The following is a 27,205-nucleotide window of genomic DNA, read 5'->3' as shown; positions in this document are numbered from 1 at the left end:
CAAGGTCTTGAGATGGTCCTGACCAAATATCAACTCGATCTGATCAAATCTGTAGGAGGAGTTCGTTAAAGTACATGGCCTATAAAACGCGAAAATTGGGAAAATCGTACATAAAATCCAATATGGCCGACTTCTGGGTGGGCGGAGCTAATGAAACCCAATGAGGAATATGTTTCAAATGATGAGTGGGATATGCATACCAAATTTCATGAATATCGGATCAACTTTGACAAAGTTACGATTTCAACGCGTTAGGGGGCGCTATGGAGCCGGCTAAACACGCAAAGCCCAATCGCTTTACATTCACGTAAAGTTTACGGGTGTCCATCGTTTTGCCAAGTTTCATGAGTTTTCGAGTATCCCAAGGGTGTCAAAGGCATGTTCAAAGGCTAAAAGACATAAGGGGGCGCTAGAGAGCCAACATGCCACGCCCAAGAAAAATTTCACCACTAAATCAAAGGAATTACGAGTTTGGATGTGCGTGTAAAGTTTCATGAGTTTTTGTGCATCCTAAAGTCCTCAAAACATGTGTTCGTAAATTTAAAAAAAACGCAGGAAGTCCAAGATCGCTGACTTCCTGTTTGCCGAAAAAATCTCAAAATCATTTAATCCAGGTATGAGGGCGTGATCAATGACATACTTGAATTTCGTGAAGATCGGAGTAACTTTGTCTGACAGCCTGCCATCATTAGGGGGCGCTATGGAGCCTTGCTGGAGACACCCGAGCCCAATCACTACAGAACTTTGCAATTTTCGCGACTTCTGATGCATATTCCAATTTTCATGAGTTTTTGGGGATGGAAAAGGTCCCAAAAACGCGATCTCGCAGCAGAAAAAGAATAATAATACTGACAAAAACAATAGGTTCCTTGCACTTCGTGCCAGGACACCGTTGGGTCCTGGCACTTTCGTGCTCGGGCCCTAATAATAATAATAATACCGACAAAAACAATAGGTTCCTTGCACTTCGTGCCAGGACACCGTTGGGTCCTGGCACTTTCGTGCTCGGGCCCTAATTAAAGCTGCAAGCAGCGATGAACGGGCCCTCGCCCCTACTTGTGCGTCGGGGATGCTGGCGGGACGCCGACCGACGCGGCCGGGCACCGTGAAACCGAAACTCTGACGAGCGCCATGACGCCTGCCGCAAGGCTCTACGACAAGCGGTTCACGAGTTATGAAGGGGGGCGTGGCTAATGTGTAGGGGACGGGGATAAAGACACCAACTTAACAGGCACTCTCTGCTGAGTGATATAACACCTCCCACAAGACTCTACGACAAAAGGATCATGAGTTATGAAAGGGGCGGGGCTAATGTGTAGGGGGCGTGGCTAACCATCCCCAATGAAACAGGAACTCTCTGCTGAGTTATATGACACTTCCCACAAGACTCTACGACAAACGGATCATGAGTTATGAAAGTGGGCTGGGCTAATGTGTAGGGGGCGGGCTTAACATTCACCAATGAAACAGGCACTCTCTGCTGAGTGATATGACACCTCCCACAAGACTCTACGACAAACGGATCATGAGTTATGAAAGGGGGCGGGGCTAATGTGTAGGGGGCGGGGCTAACCATCCCCAATGAAACAGGCACTCTCTGCTGAGTGATATGACACCTCCCACAAGACTCTACGACAAACGGATCATGAGTTATGAAAGGGGGCGGGGCTAATGTGTAGGGGGCGGGCATAACCTTCACCAATGAAACAGGCACTCTCTGCTGAGTGATATGACACCTCCCACAAAACTCTACGACAAACAGTTCATGAGTTATGAACGGGGGCGGGGCTAATGTGTAGGGGGCGTGGCTATGACTATATTTTTGCATTTACATATAATCAGGACTGGACCCTTATCATACCTGAGAAATTTGGGGCAGATCGAACTATGTACAGTTGAGTTAGGGTTAACCCACTCTCTGCTGAGTGATATGACACATCCCACAAGACTACTATAAACGGTTCATGAGATATGAAAGGGGGCGGGGCTAACGTCTTGGGGCGGGGCTATGGGTATATTTTTTCATATACATGTCATCAGTACTGGAGCACCATCATACCTGAGAGATTTGGGGCAGATCGGACTATGTACAGTTGAGTTACAATAACTGGCGAATGGCTCAAAATGGCCGCCACGCTACGGTTAGGTCGTTAAGTGAACACTCACCATTTTAATAACTTTTCATCCTCAAGGTCTTGAGATGGTCCTGACCAAATATCAACTCGATCTGATCAAATCTGTAGGAGGAGTTCGTTAAAGTACATGGCCTATAAAACGCGAAAATTGGGAAAATCGTACATAAAATCCAATATGGCCGACTTCTGGGTGGGCGGAGCTAATGAAACCCAATGAGGAATATGTTTCAAATGATGAGTGGGATATGCATACCAAATTTCATGAATATCGGATCAACTTTGACAAAGTTAAGATTTCAACGCGTTAGGGGGCGCTATAGAGCCGGCTAAACACACTGAGCCTAATGGCTATACAGTTACATAAAGTTCACAGGTGTCCATCATTTTGCCAAATTTCATGAGTTTTCGAGTATCCCAAGGGTGTCAAAGGCATGTTCAAAGGCTAAAAGACATAAGGGGGCGCTAGAGAGCCAACATGCCACGCCCAAGAAAAATTTCACCACTAAATCAAAGAAATTACGAGTTTGGATGTGCGTGTTAAGTTTCATGAGTTTTTGTGCATCCTAAAGTCCTCAAACATGTGTTCGTAAATTTAAAAAAAACGCAGGAAGTCCAAGATCGCTGACTTCCTGTTTGCCGAAAAAATCTCAAAATCATTTAATCCAGGTATGAGGTCGTGATCAATGACATACTTGAATTTCGTGAAGATCGGAGTAACTTTGTCTGACAGCCTGCCATCATTAGGGGGCGCTATGGAGCCTTGCTGGAGACACCCGAGCCCAATCACTACAGAACTTTACAATTTTCGCGACTTCTGATGCATATTCCAATTTTCATGAGTTTTTGGGGATGGAAAAGGTCCTAAAAAAGCGATCTCACAGCAGAAAAAGAATAATAATACTGACAAAAACAATAGGTTCCTTGCACTTCGTGCCAGGACACCGTTGGGTCCTGGCACTTTCGTGCTCGGGCCCTAATAATAATACCGACAAAAACAATAGGTTCCTTGCACTTCGTGCCAGGACACCGTTGGGTCCTGGCACTTTCGTGCTCGGGCCCTAATAATACCGACAAAAACAATAGGTTCCTTGCACTTCGTGCCAGGACACCGTTGGGTCCTGGCACTTTCGTGCTCGGGCCCTAATTAAAGCTGCAAGCAGCGATGAACGGGCCCTCGCCCCTACTTGCGCGTCGGGGATGCTGGCGGGACGCGGACCGATGCGGCCGGGCACGGTGAAGCCGAAACTCTGACGAGCGCCACGACGCCTGCCGCAAGGCTCTACGACAAGCGGTTCACGAGTTATGAAGAGGGGCGTGGCTAATGTGTAGGGGGCGGGGATAACAAAACCAACTTAACAGGCAGTCTCTGCTGAGTGATATAACACCTCCCACAAGACTCTACGACAAACGGATCATGAGTTATGAAAGGGGGCGGGGCTAATGTGTAGGGGGCGGGCATAACCTTCACCAATGAAACAGGCACTCTCTGCTGAGTGATATGACACCTCCCACAAGACTCTACGACAAACGGTTCATGAGTTATGAAAGGGGGCGGGGCTAATGTGTAGGGGGCGTGGCTATGACTATATTTTTGCATTTACATATAATCAGGACTGGACCCTTATCATACCTGAGAAATTTGGGGCAGATCGAACTATGTACAGTTGAGTTAGGGTTAACCCACTCTCTGCTGAGTGATATGACACATCCCACAAGACTCTACTATAAACAGTTCATGAGATATGAAAGGGGGCGGGGCTAACGTCTTGGGGCGGGGCTATGAGTATATTTTTTCATATACATGTCATTAGTACTGGACCACCATCATACCTGAGAGATTTGGGGCAGATCGGACTATGTACAGTTGAGTTACAATAACTGCCTGTTTCATGGCGAATGGCTCAAAATGGCCGCCACGCCACGGTCAGGTCGTTGAGTGAACACTCACCATTTTGATAACTTTTCATCCTCAAGGTCTTAAGATGGTCCTGACCAAATTTCAACTTGATCTGATCAAATCTGTAGGAGGAGTTCGTTAAAGTATACGGCCTACAAAAAAACCCAGAAATGGGCGAAAAATGGGCAAAATCGCACGTAAAATTCAATATGGCTGACTTCCTGTTGAGTTTTGGGCATACCTCCAAGAGGCTTTTTTGTTTCTCTCCACATCTTACATCTGTCTACCAAATTTTGTACTTGTAGGTGAAACCGGAGCGCGGATATCAATTTTTCCATTTCATGGCGAATGGCTCAAAATGGCCGCCACGCCACGGTCAGGTCGTTAAGTGAAAACTCACGATTTTAATAACTTTTCATCCTCAAGGTCTTAAGATGGTCCTGACCAAATTTCAACTCGATCTGATTAAATCTGTAGGAGGAGTTCGTTAAAGTACGCGGCCTATAAAACTCTAAAAATGACATGAAATCCAATATGGCCGACTTCTGGGTGGGTGGAGCTAATGAAACCCAATGAGGAATATGTTTCAAATGATGAGTGGGATATGCATACCAAATTTCATGAATATCGGATCAACTTTGACAAAGTTAAAATTTCAACGCGTTAGGGGGCGCTATAGAGCCGGCTAAACACACTGAGCCTAATGGCTATACATTTACATAAAGTTCACAGGTGTCTATCATTCCAGCACTTCCAGCAGAAAAAGAATAATCCCCAGAAAAACAATAGGTTCCTTGCACTTCGTGCCAGGACACCGTTGGGTCCTGGCACTTTCGTGCTCGGGCCCTAATAATAATAATAATAATCCCCAGAAAAACAATAGGTTTCCTTGCACTTCGTGCCAGGACACCGTTGGGTCCTGGCACTTTCGTGCTCGGGCCCTAATTATTGTCATAACATACTTGATCATTGTATCTCCCATGCCAGGTAAATATGAGTTGGATGCAACTCGCATTGCTCAACACACAGCTTCACAACGGTCACCAGACACTGCTGCACAGCAACACTGCCACTTTTCTGGACATTTAAATTTAGTTTTCCATACGTCATTTTGAATATTCATACATATCCTTTTAAGTATTACAGTGATGTCATCGTCCTTTGATGTGATGTCATCGTCCTTTGATGTTGTCACACATTCTGGAACATTAGGCTAGTTTGGGTAAATACTTGAAGCGTGCTGCTACAATATACTCACACTTGACATCTCTACTCAGTTGGATATTTGTAACATACATATTTTTTTCTTCAAAATAATGCTTCTTTTCAAGAATATGTATGGTATTAATCTGTATTGGTTTTTAACTTTAAAAAAATATATTTTATATAATACTTGATCATTGTATCTCCAATGCCAGGTAAATATGAGTTGGATGCAACTCGCATTGTTCAAACACACAGCTTCACAATGTACACCAGACACCGCTGCACAGCAACACTGCCACTTTTCTCGACATTAAAATTTAGTTTTCCAAACGTCATGTTGAATATTCATACATATCATTTTATGTATTACAGTGATGTCATCGTCCTTTGATGTGATGTCTTCGTCCTTTGATGTGATGTCATCGTCTTTTGATGTGATGTCATCATCCTTTGATGTTGTCACACATTCTGGAACATTAGGCTAGTTTGGGTAAACACTTGAAGCGTGCTGCTACAATACACTCACAGTTGACAATCTCTACTCAGTTGGATATTTGTAACATACATATTTTTTTCTTCAAAATAATGCTTCTTTTCAAGAATATGGCTGATATTAATCTGTATTTGTTTTTAACTTTAAAAACAAATTATTGTCATGAAATACTTGATCATTGTATCTTCATGCCAAGTAAATATGAGTTGGATGCAACTCGCATTGCTCAACACACAGCTTCACAATGGTCACCAGACACTGCTGCACAGCAACACTGCCACTTTTCTGGACATTTTAAATTTAGTTTTCCAATACGTCATTTAGAATATTCATACATATCCTTTTTATGTATTACAGTGATGTCATCGTCCTTTGATGTGATATCTCTGAGTATCCTGTCTAGCTATTAAATATTAAAACAGCTTGCGGGCCTACTCCGTCTGTAATTATTGGGAAACACTGCATTAGTCCTGATAATGAGAACTGTGAGAGTTTTCCTTTCGTATCAAGCAGCAAAAAAGTTGCAGCATGACGTGTTGGAGTTCATTTGCCGCCATCGCACATCCTGCGATGTGACTATTGCGCATGTGCACATCGCCCTGTAATTTGTGCTTCCTCGAACAGACACAATCGTCTCCATGGACAGAACCAGGGCCTTCACTGAAACTGACCTCTGTTTGTAATTTAGCTTCGGCCGAGGGGGGGGTCCTTCCTTTGCTATCGGGTCAACTGTACGATGAGTGATAGTGTCTAGTTAAGGAATAACCCTGAAACAATTAGCCAATTGAGCAATTTAGTTGATCAACCAAAAAGGAAACTGCAACCGTTTGATAACTGATTAATTATTTGAGTCATTTTAGTTTCTCCAGTGTGAGGATATGATATTTTATCACTCTAAATTCAATATTTGGGGTTGTTTAACTGTTCAGACACAACGAGACATTTGGGGACATCATTTGGGGTTCTGGGAAACTGTGATGGTCATTTTTCATTTTATTCTGACATTTTATAGACAATTAATTAAGAAAATAATTGACAGATTTATCGATATTAAAAAAATAATTATTAGTTGCAGCCCTCGACTCTACTGTACAGTTTGAATGTAAATGTTTAAACTATGAATGAGAGATTTTGTGATCTTTACTTTGCATCTCATGAAGTAATTAACACTGCAGTACTGTGATGATCAATAATAGACGTGTAAGTCATGTATCTGTATGATATGTGCATTATTAATATACTAGTGACCCCAGCAGTTCACTACTATGTTATTGAATGTTACTGTGTGTTTTTGTATTCCATCAACCTGCAACAGATACTAGAGTTAATTTTTAAAATGATGAGTTATATATCCCACTTTTACTGCATCTGTAGAGGATCCGTTTAGCTTGGCGTCCTCAAAACCTTTTCTTAAAACGGGTGTTGTTAGTTTCCAGATTCAAAGCTACTACGAGGAACTTCAATTTTGTGTTGATTTTGCCGGTCCAAGCACCAGAGTCCCTTTAGAAAACCTCTCATTTTACTGCAGCAGGACCTGACGTCTGCCCCGCTCAGTCCTGGTTCTGGTTCTCCCGTGCCTCCCTTTTTTTTCCCAGTATATATATATTTATTATGGGAATCAATTAACAACACAAAACAATGACAGATATTGTCCAGAAACCCTCACAGGTACTGCATTTAGCATAACACAATATCCTCAAATCACAACATGGCAAACTGCAGCCCAACAGGCAACAACAGCTGTCAGTGTGTCAGTGTGCTGACTTGACTATGACTTGCCCCCAAACTGCATGTGATTATCATAAAGTGGGCATGTCTGTAAAGGGGAGACTCGTGGGTACCCATAGAACCCGTTTCATTCACATATCTTGAGGTCAGAGGTCAAGGTACCCCTTGGAAAATGGACATGACAGTTTTTCCTCGCCAAAATTTAGTGTAAGTTAGGAGCGTTATATTTAGCCTCCTTTGTGACAAGCTGGTATGACATGGTTGGTACCATATTAGTGATGTGATGGTGAGGAATTTTTCCCACCAGTTAATAAAGTTGTAACAACAGCGGTGTTACCGATTACACCGTACATTTTACAAGAAAAGATTACGGTCAATATGTGCAGAGTGCTGACTCTGATCTTAACCGTCAGGTGTGTCTGGCAGGTTTCAACCCAGCGCCGCTGCGCCGCGCACACCGGCTGTGACCGCTCCATCCTCCTCACAGCGATTATCTCATTAACGTTATGGTTCCCTTATAGCATTGGGTTTTAAATCTGAAATATTGCCAAAATAGGCGCGTTTGCTTTTCACTTTGACACCAAATCCTCCGCCATCGTCTGTCTGTCAACTCTCTCTCTCTGTGTGTGAAATCTGACTCTGCTTCCCCCACCTCCCGTCTAATGCTACCCTGTGCTGCCTCTACTGTCCCTCTCCCAGCCTGCTAACCGCTAACCCGCCTGCTAAACCATGGAACCATTAACACTACTCACCCTCTCCTGTTTTTTTCTTACATTACCCCCCCTGCTATTCAAAGGATTCCCCTGGTTCCCACATTTGTTTTCTCCCCTCAATACCTTCTCCCCTCCTCTACACTACTCTCCCTGTCAACTCTTCCGCCTTAGAAAAAACTACAGGTTATCCCCCACTGCTCTCTCCTCTGCCCAATCCGACGGTATCCTCATTCGCAAATGCTACCTTCACTGTGGCCCCAAACACAACCGTCATCTACACTCCTCTATTACCCCCACCACCCAGACATACAATATCCAGACCATCACAAACTCATCTGATTCACAATCCCGTCCCCAACACCCCGTCTGCAACTCCCCAGAGTCATATAATTCTGTAACACTAAGTCCATCGATCCCTCCATCTTTCCGACCTGCTATCTACTGCCCTCTCCCTGGGCCCACCCCTCACCTCACCTGATGATCTTACCAACCACCTCAACTCCACCCTGTCTGCCTCCCTCAACTCACTGGCACCCCTAAAAACCAAAACTGTTTCCTTCAACACCTCCTCCCCCCGGTTCACACCCCACCTCCGAAACCTCAAACAGACTGGCCGCCAACTAGAACACCTCTGGAAAAAACATCACTCACTGTTCACCTCAAAGCCTATAAATCCCACCTCATCACCTACAAAGATGCCCTCACAGTTGCCAAGTCTGCCTCCTTCTCCACCATTATCAATGACCCCAGCCGTAACCCCCAAACCCCTTTCCACTGCTATGCCGATGACACACAGATATATTTCAGCACCAACTCCACCCACAACCCTCCCCTCTCCAACATCAACTCCTGCCTCTCTGCAATAAAAACCTGGATGCAACAGAATTTTCTCAAACTCAACAGCGACAAAACTGAACTCCTCCTCATCAGCTCCAAATCTACCCTCAGCAAACTCAACAACCCCACACTCACCATTGATGGCACCACAGTTTCCCCCCTCCCCCCAGTCTGGCAACCTTGGTGTGATATTTGATCCCACCCTCTCCCTTGAGCCCCACATCCGCCAAGTTGTCAAAATCTCTGTCTACCACCTGCGCAATATTGCCAAAATCAGACCCTCTCTCACACCCCCTGCCACCGAGAGGCTCATCCACGCCTTCATCTCCTCTCGCCTCGACTACTGCAACTCTCTTCTGTGCTGCATAAGCACTACCTCCGTCAATGAACTCCAACTGGTCCAGAACGCAGCTGCCCGACTCCTAACTCACACCAAATCATGGCACCACATACCCCAGTCCTCAAAGACCTCCACTGGCTCCCTGTCTCTCACCGGATCACCTACAAAATCCTGATCATCACCTACAAACCCCTGCACCAACTGGCTCCCCCCTACCTCTCTGACCTCCTCTCCCCCTACCAACCCCCAGGGTCCCTCAGATCCACCTCAGCTGGTCTCCTCTCCACCCCCAAGTCCAACCTTCCCAGCTTTGGGGACAGAGCATTCTCCAGGGCAGCTCCCAGGCTTTGGAACTCCCTCCCACAAGACATCAGAGACTCTGAATCCCTCTCACTACTTCAGTCCCTCCTCAAGACCCATCTTTTCTCCTCTGCCTACTCCTAGCCCCCCTACCCTCACCCATTTGTCTGTGTGTGTATGAGTGTGCGCCTGTGTGTGTCGTTTGTCTGCTGTTTGTCTCACACCGCTTCCCGTCTATTTTGTTAAGCGTCTTTGAGTTCCTGAAAAGTGCTATATAAGTCAAATTTATTATGATTATTATTATTTTTATTTATTATAGCGTCCGTCGTCCAACTTTGTATTGATAACATGGCGCTGATACACCAAATGAACTAAATGGGTTTTATTTCTGTAAAAAAAGCAAAACGATGGTGGGGGCGATGGGTACATAATGTAATCGTGTGTGCCCGACCACCGTGTAACACCAGTAACACCAACTACCGTGTCAAGCCTAGTACCAATGGATTACTGAGGTTTCTAGTTTCATATGATGCCAGTATCTCAACTCTAGCTTTAAAACTGAGCCGCTACAACCTCCGAAATATCAATTGAGTATGCGATAACGCGTTATTATAGCGTTAACTTTGACAGCCCTAATATTCATATGTTTCACTGTGAGTTCATCCATTCATCCAAGTATGTCTCGCTGACTTTCTGTTAACGGTGATTAAAGCTTTATTCTGAAAATACGTTCCAACATTGGTCGCCGTGGACAGAAGGCCTTAAATGCATTAAAAAAACAAATTAATGCAATAGAGCTACAAAACCTGAACTGAGGTGAGCTGAACCAGGAGCTCCCGTACAGTCAGTGGGAACTGTGGGTTCTTGATGTGGTTATTTCACCTACAGGGTCACCTACAGGGTCACCTTCTGTAAACACCGGTCTGACCCTGGCGATTCTTTGGCCCCGACGAGCCAAGTACCGGGTCCAGTACTTCCTGAACTGCTCATCCCGAAAGCCATAGATCATAGGGCTCATGAAGCGGGGGATGATGTAGACGACCAGGAAGAAGATGTAGCGAATCTCCAGACTGAAGCGGGGGAACAGCGAGATGAGAGCGGCCTGAAGGGAAGGAACCACGAAGGCAAGCATGCACAGCATCAGCTGAAACAACAGGACAGAAACATATTAATAGTTATGATGACTTTTATAACAAACAGTCAGGTCGACTAACGGTCGTTCAACTTATACAAACATATAAATCAAAACCCTTCAAATAAAAACATTAAATGATACTTTTTATTAAAACCAAATGACAATTATTTGGGTATCAAAGTATTGATTATTGAGCTGATGCTCTATTACTGAACTTATTTAGGTTTAAACACCAAATTAAGACTTCTTTAGGTTTAAACAACAAAACTACAACTTCTTTAGTTTTAGACAACAAAACTACAATGTCTCTAGGTTTAGACAACAAAACTACAACTTCTTTAGGTTTAGGCAACAAAACTACAACTTCTTTAGGTTAAGACAACAAAACTAGAACTTATTTAGGTTAAGACAACAAAACTAGAACTACTTTAGGTTAAGACAACAGAACTACAACTTCTTTAGGTTTAGGCAACAAAACTACATTTTCTTTAGGTTTAGACAACAAATTATAACTTCTTTAGGTTTTAGAAAACAAAACTAAAATTTCTTTAGGTTTAGACAACAAAACTACAACTTCTTCAGGTTTAAGCTACTAAACTACAATTTCTTTAGGTTTTAGACAACAAAAACTACAAATTATTTAGGTTAAGGCAACAAAACTACAACTTCTTTAGTTTTAGGCAACAAAACTACAACTCCTTTAGGTTTAGGCAAACAAAACTACATCTTCTTTAGGTTTAGGCAACAAAAACTACAACTTCTTTAGGTTAAGACAACAGAACTACAACTTCTTTAGGTTTAGGCAACAAAACTACATCTTCTTTAGGTTAGACAAACAAAATTATAACTTCTTTAGGTTTAGACAACAAAACTAAAATTTCTTTAGGTTTAGACAACAAAACTACAACTTCAGGTTTAAAGCTACTAAACTACAATTTCTTTAGGTTTAGACAACAAACTACAAATTATTTAGGTTAAAGCAACAAAACTACAACTTCTTTAGTTTTAGGCAACAAAACTACAACTTCTTTAGGTTTAGGCAACAAAAACTACAACTTCTTTAGGTTAAGACAACAGAACTACAACTTCTTTAGGTTTAGGCAACAAAACTACATCTTCTTTAGGTTTAGACAACAAAATTATAACTTCTTTAGGTTTAGACAACAAAACTAAAATTTCTTTAGGTTTAGACAACAAAACTACAACTTCTTCAGGTTTAAGCTACTAAACTACAATTTCTTTAGGTTTAGACAACAAAACTACAAATTATTTAGGTTAAGGCAACAAAACTACAACTTCTTTAGTTTTTAGGCAACAAAACTACAACTTCTTAGGTTTAGGCAACAAAACTACATCTTCTTTAGGTTTAGGCAATAAAACTACAACTTCTTTAGGTTTACGTAACAAAACTACAACTTCTTTAGGTTTAGGCAATAAAACTACAACTTCTTTAGGTTTACGTAACAAAACTACAACTTCTTTAGGTCTAGACAACAAAACTACAACTTCTTTAGGTTTACCCAACAAAAACAAACAGTTAAGTTTAGGGAAAAACATTGTGTTTTGGGTTAAAATAATTACGACCACAAAGACAACTACACATTGTTTTACATTGGATGTGAACTCCGATCTCCTGGTCCCATCCATCGTTCCAGACCTCGACCCCTTATGGAGTTCCACACCGTCTAAACTACAGTGCCTTCTGTCCTGTCATAATTATTATGGTCGTTACAGGTCGCTGTTGTGTTCTTTTATACCTTCTTTTGTGATCTACCATGTGAATAGATGATAAAACCTACTAGTGGGTGTAGTAGGCCCCTACTGACCCACATCTATATATAGCGATGTGGGTTATAGCGACTGATAACGCCTATTCAATAGCCTGACAACAGTCTAATATCGGCTGGTTGGAGTCAATTTCAGTGTAGAAATACCGACCTGCAGCCCATGAAGCAGCACCGTGTTCCTGGCTCTGTTCACCGAGGCTAGGCCCATGGAGGCAGCTTGTTGCCGTCAGCATGATCTTACAGTAGGTGTAGAGTAGTGTCAGCGCCACGAAGGACAGGTACACCCCGTCAAACACACAGTTCTTGTAGTAGATGGACTGGTGGCGAAAGAGAAGTGGGTGGTCGCAAAAAATGGTGGTGTGGAAGAAACTCAGAGGGCGGTGGACGATGGTGATGATGAGGTCAGTGATGGGCGGCGTGGCGGTGAGGATGAGGATGACACCGATGAGGAGGAGGGTGCGAGGGACGGTGCACATATGGATGTAGTGTAAGGGGAAGCAGATGGAGATGTAGCGCTCCACCGCCATGCCAGCCAGGATGAGAGGGGTGGAGCGGGTGGTGAGGACCGCCGTCATGATCTGAGGAGTAAAAAAGAATAGTTCATGAAAATATACATAATTAATTATTTTGTCGATCCTGAAATAATACTGGCTTAGTAGTTTGTTGTTGTTATTCTTAGTTAAACTTGTGACTACCTAGTAGTGGTAGCGTCTAACCTGAATTCAAAGCAGCCTTAAAGGAGCCGTTCCCCCAACACTAGGGCTGGGACGATACACCTATCTCTGGATTCAATACTATCACCACACTTAGATGCCAATTCGATATGTATTATGATTCTACAAGTATCGCGATTCGATATTCTGATTTATTGTGATTTTTGTTAACTGTTTTAACTCTAGACCATGGGAACAAGTTGAATCATACACTTCTAGGGACTTTTACTTTGGAAAATCTCTAAATGAATCCAGTAAAAATTTTGATTTTCAGCATGTATGTAGTCAGAGATGTCCTGAAGTCAAATATATCAGGATCATTGTCAGGAATTATTTATTACATTTATTATCCAGCAACCCAAAAATCAAAGAATAAAGACATTTCCCTCACAGATTAGTGGTATTTTATTTTTAATTTATAAAGGACATGTAATGTTTTATACTTCTGGTGAATATAATCTATCAATCTTATTTCCATAGATGTATTTTGTATATACAGTTCCCTTTGTTAACACCTTATTTTGAAAAGTGGATGTAGTCCCACGTGTCTACTTCCTCTAACTTCTCCAAGGTGGTCTCTAGCTCTCCCGTCAGCTCCGTTCTCTTTATCCATCCATGGTCAGCTCCATCGGGGCCGTTTGAATGCAGAGAACATAAATGTCAGTATCTGGGTGCTCTACAGTTGTAGCGTCGGCCCATTTGAACCACGGAGATGAGAGCGACGGCCGGCTCAACCGCACGTTACTGCCGATACGATAACGTTTCCTGTCCGTGACAGAGTTAGCATGCATCTTTAGCCGTGATGTCTAGCTCTGCTTTTCCTGTCAATGTGTGAAACCCAAAGTGTTTCCATCCTTTACTGGATGTGTAGTGTTTACCACGCTGGATTTAACATGGGAGGGTGCAGGTCGTATCCACGCTGACCCTCCAACGTTTTTAGACTTTCTAAGGTTTGTTTTGGTTGACGGATACGGAACGGATATGACGTCACGTTACTCAGACTACAACAATAAAAGCGGTAACTTCCTTCTACCTCCAAATAGACTCAAATGAAGCAAATATATCGACTCTGGCGTTAAAACATCTGTTTAGAAATTGTAAAAAAAAAATCACGATACATAGGCGAATCACTTCTTTTTCCCGCCGCTGCTATTTCCTCTGTTCATAATATCGGATGCTCGAGACAGTCCAGGATAGGTGAGGCTCAGTAGGATGTTGTGTTTAAGGTCTTTAAGGTTAAATGTCTTAGAAATAAATAGGAAGTTGACGTAGTGAGGACTCACCAGAAAGCAGCAGACGGAGGCGTGGATCTTCCTGAAGATGTAGCTGACCATGTAGAGAGCCGTCACGAGGCTGAGCTGCAGAGCATCGTTGATCACCATGCAGATGAACATGATGTACCGCGGGTTCTCATAGAAGAGACTGAGGTCAAAGACAAACAAGAGCTGAACCGTTGTGATTACAGTGGGACTGAAACTATGATTATTCACCTGCTTATCGATGTATTGTGTGGTGTATATAATTGAGTTTCTGAAGTCCAAGGGGATGCCATCAAATATCTTGTTTTGTCCAACCAACAGTACAATCCCAAAGATACAGTATTATATAAGATAGTATATTACCTCATTTAATTACGTGCAATTATCACAGGAGCACTGAGACACTGTCTGCTTGGCAGCTCAGTTAGAGGTGTATTTCTTCTTGTCTTATTTGTGCAGCTTTAGCGGCCGCAAAAGCCACGCAGTCCTATTATCAAATTGCCCTTTAGAATAATTAATAACTGAATACATTGAGGAATAACTGTCATGTCCATTTTCAAAGGGGTCCCTTTGACCTCTGCCCTCCAGATATGTGAATGTAAATGGGTTCTATGGCTACCCGCGAGTCTCCTCTTTACAGACATGCCCACTTTATGATAATCACATGCAGTTTGGGGCAAGTCATAGTCAAGTCAGCACACTGACACACTGACAGCTGTTGTTGCCTGTTGGGCTGCAGTTTGCCATGTTATGATTGGAGCATATTGTTTTATGCTAAATGCAGTACCTGTGAGGGTTTCTGGACAATATCTGTCATTGTTTTGTGTTGTTCATTGATTTACAATAATAAATATATACATACATTTGCATAAAGCAGCATTTTTTTTCCACTCCCATGTTGATAAGAGGATTAAATACAAATCTCCCTTTAAGGTTCATTTAGAACAGATAAAAAAATGTGATTAATTTGCGATTAACTGTTTTAATCGATTGACAGCCCTAGTATTTATACATGTTTTGCTTCTGCCACCACTTTAGGAGGCGATGCTCATTACATCTACAGTGAGAATCATGTCAAACATCACATGACTGAACAGCTCATCAGTCATCACATAGAGACGTGTGTCTACCTGTGTCGTAGGAAGGTGTGTACCATGCTGCCGTTGATGACACTGAGGGCGAGCCACACCAGCATGGCCACTATGTTCTTGGCGAGGGCGTTAGAGAAGCTGTCTTTAGAGCCCGCCACAGCGCCCCCCGGCAGCGTAGAGCTGCTGTTACTCATCAGCAGGTCCAGAGGGCCGGAGGAGGTCGAGTTGAGCATCACCAACATCTCCTCCTCACAATCTGAAGGAGCACAAACAAATCAAATCTGATGTTTTACAGACAAATACAAACTGTTTTATTCATAACACTCTAGTTTGACTTTATGATAATTAGATATTAAATACCAAACAATTATAAGATCCACTACAAGGCACATATTTTCAAACGTCTGCACACATCAGAGTACATGGGTTGATAAATGTAATATTTATAACATCTTGTATCCTTAGCCAGCAGTATAAGGAATATAGACGAGTGCATGAACAGCTGAAATTGATAATTTTTTGTTATACACAGTCACTGGAGAAAAATCATAATAAAAATACACAGCTATTAAGGCTGGGCGATATGGAGAAAATTAAATATCACAATATTTTTTTAACAAATATATCAATATCAATATTGTATGATTGACTATTGGTGCTTTCACACAATATTCACACAATGATATTTTGATAAATAATCATCAGTAATGTGGATATAATGGCTAAGTGGGTAAATAAAAGAACAGACAGAACAGTCTGGTTCAGTCAAGTTCAGAAAATAACATCAACTCCATCACTTTACTGTAATGCAGCCTTCAAAACCAGGAAAAGATAACATGTATGCCATATTACCATATCCAAAATCTAAGACGGTATCTAGTCTCATATCACGATATTGATATATTATTGATATATTGCCCAGCCCTGGCAGCTATATTGCCGTACTTTGTAATAATAGATATAAATACATCCTAATCTGTACACACCTACAGCCACAGGTATCCCATTCACTCTGTCAGGACTTCATGGCTCACTGGGTTTTAAAAGGAAACTCTGAAATCTGCAGGACGGTCACAGAAAGAAAGCAACATTCAGAGGGGAAATATAAAGAAGTTATAAACATTTTAGTTGATCCTCTCTGATAATGTACACAAATAAAACACAGAGATAATCTGGATGCTGATTTTCCACATTTGGTTCCAGCTTTGAGGCTTTTATTTTGAAAAAGTAGCAGTAACATAATTTAGTTTAATTCATTATTATAAGAATATAGAACATCTAAGTCAGGTTAAAATTAATGTGATGACTCATTAATATGTGTACTATTAGAAATACTATAATACACAACAAACCTTATACAGACCTACTTCATTCAGCAGCTCGTGAATATTCACTCTGTCGTCTGTAATGGAAATTAAAAACGCACTAAACCACAATATCATATGACATTAAAATAATGATCCAGTTTAACTGTTGAGGCATTCAGATTAACATATTCTACATTTAAAAAATCATTTAAAGAAGGAAGAAACACCTTTTTATTATCAGCCGTATCATAAACTTTGAAACAACAGATGTAAATAATAATGATTAATATTATAATAAACCGATTGATGACTGAGCCTCTCTCACCTGTTGAGTCACTGACTCCTCCAGCAGCCGGTCGTCTCTTATATAAGGATTTGTATTGATGCTTCTGTGTGTGTGTGTGTGTGTTTGTGTGTGTGTGTGTGTGTGTGCGCGTGCGTGCGTGCGTGCGTGCGTGCGTGCTGTGTGTGTGTGTGTTATGTTGTGGATGCCTGTAACGAGCATTGATCCCTAAGGTAGTTAATCTGTAGAGTGACCCGTTGATTAACATAATTAACATAATTAACATCAGTATTATTTGAGTTCAGGCCAACATGCCATCAATTTTTTGGTGCTCTCATCATTTTATTTATCTTTAATTTCAGTATTAATATTTAGAAAATATTGATTTGTAGAAATTGAGTTTCAGCTATGAAAGAATTGTCCGTCGACCAAAGAGAGTCAACTAACACTCTTGTGATTTTGTCGACTAGTTAATTTGTTAAAGCTGAGTTTCTCCACAAAGAATCACACCACAGATGTGCTCATAAGTTTCTTAGAAATAAGTTATTCAGCATGAAAAAAGCATAAAAAACAACTAATCGACTAAAGAAATTTCAGTGACTAAGACCAAAAATGACTGATTAGTTGACTCATTGACTGAGAGGGAGCATACCTAGAACGAACATCTGGAAGAGTTTTCAGTTCTTGTATCCAACAGTGCCGTGTGCTGGGCCTATGTGAACAGTACATTTTCATCCAATGATGAAGCGGAGGGGTCTGTATGTTAAAGCAGAGGATCACTTTGTCTCCAGCTGTCTTTTCCTTATGATTTGTAGACAAGGAAATTGTATATTGATAATTACTTAAATCATTTTATTGCATAAAAGTTAACCTTTAGCATGAGTTTATGGTCTCAATCGCTAGTTTCAAGTCTTCTTCAATACAGCATGATGTTCATTTAGTAAATGATGGTCCCATTTAGAGTCAAATAGACCATAGATGCTTTAGGGCGTGGCTACCTTGTGATTGACAGGTCGCTACCACGGCGTTGTCCGGTCTGGGAGTTGTCCGTGTTTTAGTCTTACAACTTTAACCCTTTCACAGTGTGTTTTCACTTCATCAAAGTTAATTATAACTAATTATGGCCAAATACCAACATGGCGACGGCCAAATACCAAGATGGTGACGGCCAAAAACATAGCGATAGCTAGGGATGGTGTCGCCAGAAAAACCAACATGGAGATAACCAAAAACCAACATGGCGATAGCTAGGGATGTCACGGTACAGAAATAAGATATTTATCTATTCCCAAATATGGCCTCAGTTATAATCACAGAGATGGAGAGTGTGTCGGCTCTATCTATCCCGATGTTAATGCTGTCACAAAACATTCATGTTGTCAAGAATTATTTGTTTATTTATTTTACCAGGATATTAATCTTGGGATTCAAAGGAGTCCAGGCCAAGACGGCAGCTTAAAAAGTTTCACATTTTGTTCCAGTCACTTCAGTTGGTCTGAAAGTTTACGGACTCATCAAGATGAAATGGGATGATTCTCTTTGTGTAGGTTGACAGGACCGTTGTATTTTCATCCCCTTTATTGTGACTCTATAAATTCAATGATTATATTTTCTTTACAGTAATCTACAAAAATTACAAATCAAAGAGTGAATATTTTCACCCAAACCCTCTCACTATGTAATCTATTACATGTCCTCTTTGGCCGGGGGGGCCACTCTCTGCAGTTTGACCCTGCACCTGCAGCCCAGAAGGTACAACTTGAGGTACTTCCTGAACTTTTTGTCTCTGACGCCGTAGATTATTTGGCTCAGGAAGCGGGGCAGGATGTAGACGATCAGGTAGTTTGCGAATCTGATTTCTAGGATCCGGCCGGGGAAGATGAGCCGCAGAATGATCTCCACGCTGGGGGATATGTAGGAGAGCATGCACATGGCCAGCTGGGCCCCGTGGATCAGGATGGTGTTCCTGGCTCTCTGGGCCGACATCTTCTCCGTGGAGAGGGCCCGGGCTGCAAACAGGATCCTCAAGTAGGTGAAGACCAGAGTCAGGAACACACAGGAGAAGTAGATGATGTCAAAGACTTGTCTTTTGTAGGCCAGGATCGGGTCTTTGAACACATTCTGCCTCAAGCAGAACACCGACTCGTGAAAGAAGCTCAGGGACTCCGTTGCTAGCGTCACAAACAAATCTGTGATATCCGGAGCCACACTTATAAACCAAATCAACCCGATGACGATGTAAGTCCTCCTCACCGTGCAGATCTGGGAGTGGCGCAGAGGCTCGCAAATAGCAATGTAGCGCTCTATGGCCATGCTGGCTAGGTTGACCGGTGTGTTTCTGGTGGTGAAGACCGCCACCAGGATGAAGAAGCAGCAGAAAGAGACGTTAATCTTGTAGAAGATGTAGCTGAGGACGAACAGCGTGATGGTGACGGTCAGCTGGATGCCGTCATTGATCACCATGTGGATGAAGAGGATGTAGCGAGGGTCTTCATAAAAAGCCTGGAGGAAGATAAAGGAGTGAAAACTGTAGTTAGAGGATGAAACAGCAGCTGGTTGGTGTTAGTGAGTGGAGTCCTGGAGGAAAAGCCTTCATCCTGATAGTGAATTATTAATAATAATTGTTGATCAACGTGCTGTGTTGATATGAGGGCAAAGACAGAATCCTCAGTAAAGTATGAAGCGTGATTAACAAATGTGTGATGAAACAAACATAAGTAGGGCTGCAACTAACAATTATTGTCATTAACAGTTAATCTGACAGTGATTTTCTTGATTAATCAATTAATTGTAAAATAGGCAAAAATAAAAACGAATAAATGTTTTTTTTCTGATCTGTAGCACAGCCAGCAGCTCTGTGGCATTTTCTACCTGAAAGTACAGCACAAGAAGCCATATTTACTGGAAACGTGCATTTAATAAATGCCTCCATGAAGCAGTAACTTATCAATATTCTATATGTGAGAACCTTAAACCTGCATTCTGTCTATCAGCCAGCAGGGGGTGACTCCTCTGGTTGTATAGAAGTCTATGAGAAAAATGAGCCTACTTCTCTCTTGATTTATTACCTCAGTAAACATTGTAAACATGAGTTTCAATTCAAACTTTATTTCAGACACACAGGAGGGTCCATAGCAATAAAAGAAAAGAGAAACAAAAACATACAAGATAAGACCACAGCAATTCATCATTCAATTAATATGTAGGCTATCTCGCCAGTATTTTCTGAGCCTGGATGAGTACCGAGTGCTGCTCTTGCTCGGGCTGGTTAAAGCCTCTGTGATGCTGTTCTCTGACTCATTCAAGCAACAAATAAAGTTAAAGCTGTGAGTAGCAATGGACGGGGCCTCACGCGTCGGGGGTACTGGTGGGATGCCGACTGTCGCTGCCAGGCACAATGAACCCGGAACTCTGATGAGCGCAATGACGCCTGACAAAAGACTCTACGACAAACGGTTCACGAGTTATGAAAGGGGTTGTGGCTAACATCTTGGGGCGGGGCTATGAATATATATTAACATGTAAATGTCCTCAGGACTGGACCCTTATCATGCCTGACAAATTTGGGCAGATCGGACAATGTACAGTTGAGTTACAACAACTTCCTGTTTCATGGCGAATGGCTCAAAATTGGCCGCCACTCCACCATCAGGTCGTTCAGTGAAAACTCACCATTTGAATAACTTTTCATCCTCAAGGGCTGAAGATGGTCCTGACCAAGTCAATCTGAATAAATCTGTAAGAGGAGTTTGTTAAATTACCGGGCCTATAAAATGCTAAAAATGGGCAAAAATCGCACATTAAATTAAAAATGTCTGATTTCCTGTTGAGTTTTGGGCATTCCTCCAAGAGGCTTTTTTGTGTGTCTCCACATGTTTAATCTGTGTGCCAAATTTCATACATGTAGGTGAAATCGGAGTGAGGGGCTCAATTTTTCCAACTTTCCAAGGGGCGCTAGTGAGCCATTTTGCAATAGCAAAGCCCGAAACCCTTAAAATATAAATTTTTTCACCGCGTCTGCTAAGTTTGCCAAGTTTAACAACATTTTTGAGCATGTTAAAGCCTCAAGAAGGCGATTAATTTGGGAGGAGAAAAAGAAGAAACCTTACAGTTTCAATAGGGTCTTCGCTGGCCCGACGTTGTCGGTGCTCGGGCCCTAATTATACATGTATATGTACATGTCTTAAAAGTGCCTCACATGTAGGAATACCAGAGGACACAAACAATTGACTGGCACTACTGCCATCTGGGAACCCGAGGCAAAAACCTCATTGCATCATTGTAAGCCACTATATGAGCCTTCGTATACTACTTTTCTTGTAGCTAAACCAAAGATGAGCTGTGTACAAAGGCATGCAGAAAGCTCTAAATAATGAACATTTTACATTTACAGAACACATACTGAACTTACGAAGCAACATTTATTTGCCTGAGCATGTAGTTTACAGCACTGTTGATAGATACAGTATCTTTGTCATCATTCCAATCATCAGTGAGAAAATGGCCAAGGTATTTTATTTCCTTGCATGTCATGTGAGGAATATCACACAAGTCAAACACAGGAAGAACTATTTATTTATCTTCTCTACTTCTGACTATCATCACATTGCTCTTTTTGGCATTAAATTTAATGTCTTAGTCTTTGCCGTATTGAGAAAATAGTTCACATTCTCACATTTTCCCAGAGCCCATGGTGACATCTTCAAATTGCTTTGGATATATGAATTTAAGATAAATATAAAACTGACTATGATATAAAAGAGAAAATCCTCCCATTTAAAAAGCTGGAAGGATTTTTATAAACTACTGGAATGATTGATCGAGTGTGTGTGAGTTAATGTGTACCTACCTGGTGTCTGAAAAAGGTGGCAACCAAGCTGCCGTTGATGTAACTGAGGATGAGCCAGACCAGAACCACGATCAGGTTCTTCACAAACGCTGTGGTGAAGGTGTCTCTGACGAGTGTGAACTGATCCGACCGTAGAGGAAGCCAAAGAGACAGAAATAGAACTCTTAAACACAAAGATCAGCTGATAGAAACACAATAAATGATGGTTCAGATAATATTCATATTCGGTAGATGTTATGTCCACGAACAGGCATGTAAACCCTCCCCCGCCTCACTCTCACCACACTTAGAAAGCATTTGACAAATGTTGATGAAATTCTTACACATCAGTTAATATTCATATGTTTCTGTGAATATGAGCTGAGCTGACAAAGACGATTATAATCTTTTATCTGTTATCACATCTGTGAATGAGGAGATAGAAACATGTCCATGACACAAAGTGACATCTCTCTTTGAGGCGTACTATTTGGTTACCAGACCAGGCTTTAATTTAGTCACATTATGAGGTCAATAGGTCATGTGAAGCGGCAGTGACTAGACATTGATTCAGTGTTAGGGCTGTAAGTTTGACAACAGCAGGAACTGATGATAATGTTCAAGGTTTATCAGAAAAAAGTACTTTTAAAGATTTTGATGTGAACACAATTAAGAAAATCATGGTGACAAATTTAACTTGGCTAAAAATTAGGGCTGTCAATCGATTCAAATATTTAATCGCAAATTAATCACACATTTTTTATCTGTTCAAAATGTCCCTTAAAGGGAGATTTGTCAAGTATTTAATACTCTTATCAAACCATTTAAACAGGACGTCTCTGTTTCTAGTTTAGATTAGATTATAATAATGGAGTCCACACTAGTGGACAGGTGATCAACTTTATTTATGTAAACAGGACAAATAGAGGACATCCAATAGAGGGATGGGATGAAACAATTAAGTCAATTAATCAATCGGAAAATTAAAAAGGGAATTATCTACTATTAACAACTATTTTCATCATTTCAAATTTTCGAATTCTCTCGATTTAAGCTTCTCGAACGTGAAGATTTGCTGCATATGTGATAGTAAATTGAAAATATTTGTATTTTGGACGGATTATCTAATAATTAGGGCTCTCAATTGATTAAAACATTTAATCACGATTAATCTCAAATTAATCTCACATGTGTTTTATCTGTTCTAAATGTACCTTAAAGGGAGATTAGTCAAGTATTTAATCCTCTTATCAACATGGGAGTGGACAAATATGCTGCTTTATGCAAATGTATGTATATCTTTATTATTGTAAATCAATGAACAACACAAAACAATGACAGATATTGTCCAGAAACCCTCACAGGTACTGCATTTAGCATAAAACAATATGCTCCAATCATAACATGGCAAACTGCAGCCCAACAGGCAACAACAGCTGTCAGTGTGTCAGTGTGCTGACTTGACTATGACTTGCCCCAAACTGCATGTGATTATCATAAAGTGGGCATGTCTGTAAAGGGGAGACTCGTGGGTACCCATAGAACCCATTTACATTCACTGATCTGGAGGTCAGAGGTCAAGGGACCCCTTTGAAAATGGACATGACAGTTTTTCCTCGCCAAAATGTAGTGTAAGTTTGGAGCGTTATTTAACCTCCTTCATGACCAGCTAGTGTGACATGGTTGGTACCGATGGATTTTTCAGGTTTTGTAGTTTCATATGATACCAGTATCTTCACTCTAGCTTTAAAATTGAGCCCGCTACAACCTAAAAATCACAATTGTGTTAAGGTGTTATTATCACGTTAACTTTGACAGCCCTACTAAAAATGTTTTGCTTTTGATTAGAAAAACTTTCTATAGTTACAAGATGAAATTTACATTGAAATAGAGACCTAGAAACTTTAAATTGTAACATCAAAGTTAACAATACAACCGTACAAGTAAATCAAGAATAAGTTTTTCTTTGATGTAATGATGAAGTTCATCAAACCTGATAAGTCATGTTCCCTTCAGGACCCACTGATGAACTCATCCTTCAATAAGACCTGAGAGAGAGAGAGAGAGAGAGAGAGAGAGAGAATACAATACAGAAAATACAAATTAACAAATGCATACCCTAAAACTATATAATATAATCAAGTATTGGTTAATTCAATGTATTAAAACAGCATTTGTATGATGAATGCACACTGCTTTGACCACATATTTGAGAACTCAAAAGCATGTAAAATAACCTGTTTTTATTTTGGCCTTTTTGTTCACATCACATACTGACAGTCGTGGCTGAAAACATTTAAAAACAAGTCCCAACTGTCTCTACAATCAGCTGAAACTGACTAAAGTATTCTTTATTTCACTGTTAATAGTACAATAACTGTTTTTTATTCAGAACTTAACAGTTCCCCTTTATATCATAAAATAAACTGAAATTACAAATTTATTGTCACCCTAGATTTAATATGTTGTATAATTAGCTTTGTACACCTCTCTGCTGGCAGCTCGACCTACAGGTGTTCAGTAGGAGTCACATCTGGACCCGTGGACCAGTGTTTTCTCTTCACTCATTCCTGGGTGCTTTTTGATGGCTGTTTTGGCATGTCAAAAATGATAAATGTTGTTATTTGACTGTGTTACTGTCATCTTTTGTGGTTATTTGCATAAAAAGACAAAATTCAAATGATTAGGAAATAAATGACTATTTTTATTTAACAATTTGCTTTGATTAAAAAAGTCTTGGCATTATCTCCTTCAAACAACGGTATGTATTCAAGTTTCTCACCAAAACCTGCTGTGATTACTCTGAGCAGCATGCGTGGATAATAATATGGCAATATAATCAAAGTATCTGATTAAGTTAGTTGTTCCAAATGGCTTTAAGGTTGTTCCTCCGCAGCTTATTTGGAATTTGCAGTTGTGACAAATTGCAGCTTTCTGTCCTCTTCACTCACTGAAGAACTCCCACACCGACGACATGATGTGTGTGTGTGTGTGTGTGTGTGTGTGTGTGTGCGTGTGCGTGTGCGTGCGCGTGCGCGTGTGCGTGTGCGTGTGTGACGTTACTGACTGCTGCTGGGTGCCGACGTAAAACCATCATGTGGTGGCTGCACTTGTGTCTGACTGGTAAAACTGGGATATATGACACTGCTGAAAACGGGGCGGTTTCAACCGGCTGCTGGTTGATGGTTCATCTCTAGCTCTTAGTTCAGGAAGCTCTTGATTTATGCAGCAGAGTTTTCTATGAGCGGAGCATTTTAAATCACATTCACATCACATTTAGTTTTGCAAAGTTAATAAATCAATGTTTAAGTCCAGCCTGATGTTGTCTTACACATAACAGAATGATCCAGTCACTTCCACACAGTGAGGCATACAGATTATTAATCAAACACTGGTATTGGATCGGTACTCGGTATCGGTTGATACCCAAAGCCCAGGTATCTCTATCGGTATCTGAAAAAGTGGGATCGGTGCATCCCTACTCCATACTCAGTGTGATACACAATGACACAAAACAGCAGAATGAGCACTGAAAGGATTATTAGATTACACAATCATCTGCTTGAAATCCAATTATTTCTTGCAACTAATAACATTGTGAACATTTTAGGATTTCTGTGTTGAGTAAGTTAGAATTCAGAATTTTTGTTTTGTTTTGTTCCTCTGCAAACCAAAGAAATACATATTGATACCAAAACATGTTTTAATTCCACTATTTTCTGGAAGAAATTGTGTATTTGTAAAAAAAGAAGCCAATACTTTCAGTCACGACTGGACTGTACATACATTTACAGGATTTTACCCTAAATAGCATTAATCCAGTTCTACTGCCTCATTGTTGTATATCGGAGATTTTATTCTGAGATTTTATTTTATTCTTTACATAGGGCAGACACCTGAAGCTGCAGACACTAATATAAAAATGTCATACAAAAATTCAACTCTTTTTCGTATTTATAAAATTTAAATTTTTTCATTAACATTTTTTTATATTTTGTTTTCTTTTGTTAATTATTATTTAAAATAATTATTAAAATTGTTATTATTTTATTTATGTTTCTTGTCTATCCACCAATACACCAAAGCAAATTCCTTGTATGTGAAAACCTTCTTGGCAATAAACCGGATTCTGGTTCTGATTCTTGTGTGTTAAAAAAACATCAAGATATTTTCTAAATACTTGCTCAGATGTCATAAACCACATATATGGAATTTCCTGCTTAAATTTAATTTCCAGACGCAGTGTTCTGCCTTTATTCTCTTCTCACCTTCAGCCTGACTTTTCTTTTCTCCCTCACGTGACAAGAAACTGGCAGCAGAAACGTGACATCAGAAACTGAGCAGTACGTTGAATGTGCTGTAAACACAAGAACAGTCTCACTCACATCAATATCAGACAAAATATTACATTAGATGTATATTCCTCCAAATGTAAGAGCATCTATTAATACAGTTCAAGTTTTGATTATTTAAAATGTAAATATTTGGATGGAATAACAGCCAACATGCAAACACACATTGTAATATTGAAAGCCTTTCATCAGGAGACCCCCCCCCCCCACCCACCATCCCTGTTCATCCCTCCACCTACCTGAGTCCAGGTCAGACACAGAAGACACCCAGCGTGACACAAGAGTCTCTATAAAAACTTTGAAACAGGACTTAATTGATTTTCTCGTCATCATCATCAGTGTTTGTGAGGGAAGAGAAAAACATGAAGATGATGATAAGATGTACATTTATTCATCTTGAGGGAAACTATTGTGCAGCAGTTGCATCACAAAGTAGGAAAGAGTGTAAATAAAAAGAATAAAGATCATTAATAAGGTGCAAAAAAACAAATGTACACATTGGCAGAAACATGGTGATAGTTAATGGCAAAGTTGTGGATGACAGTGTGGTCAAAGCATCGTTTTTCATCCTGTTCTTTTACTGTAGTCACACTTTCATGCCACTGATTTGAATTCCTGTCATTTGACTGAAGTCCAGTGTCGGGTGTTCTGTCCTCCGAACTGCTCCAGACTCGGTTTAGAAAAATAGCTTTTTAAATGCTACAGTTAGGATCTGAAATTAGCACCGCCAAATGCGGGTAAATTGTTAGTGGCGGGTGAAATCATCAGGACAAACACCACTTTGGCAGGCAGGGAAAATGC

General features: G+C 40.8%; 1 protein-coding gene and 1 pseudogene across 1 annotated transcript; both read right to left on the bottom strand.

The window, feature by feature from the left end:
• Window positions 1-10,493: 10,493 nt before the first annotated feature.
• LOC119474327 lies at window positions 10,494-15,774 on the bottom strand (annotated as a pseudogene).
• A 3,136-nt stretch (window positions 15,775-18,910) lies between these two features.
• On the bottom strand, window positions 18,911-19,702 carry LOC119504398 (odorant receptor 131-2-like). Its single transcript, XM_037796519.1, has one exon. It carries the CDS (start codon window positions 19,685-19,687, stop codon window positions 18,911-18,913), a length of 777 nt encoding a protein of 258 aa, XP_037652447.1. The 5' UTR covers window positions 19,688-19,702.
• Window positions 19,703-27,205: the final 7,503 nt, after the last annotated feature.

This window comes from Sebastes umbrosus, chromosome 1 (genome assembly GCF_015220745.1).
Source record: "Sebastes umbrosus isolate fSebUmb1 chromosome 1, fSebUmb1.pri, whole genome shotgun sequence".
In the NCBI taxonomy this organism is placed as follows: domain Eukaryota; kingdom Metazoa; phylum Chordata; class Actinopteri; order Perciformes; family Sebastidae; genus Sebastes; species Sebastes umbrosus.
The sequence above is the reverse complement of the archived record's forward strand: the minus strand, read 5'-3'. Positions and strand labels throughout refer to the sequence as shown.

Coding starts and splice junctions, on each gene's coding strand:
- LOC119504398 (XM_037796519.1), bottom strand. CDS start 19,687: ATGGTGATCAATGACGGCATCCAGCTGACCGTCACCATCACGCTGTTC.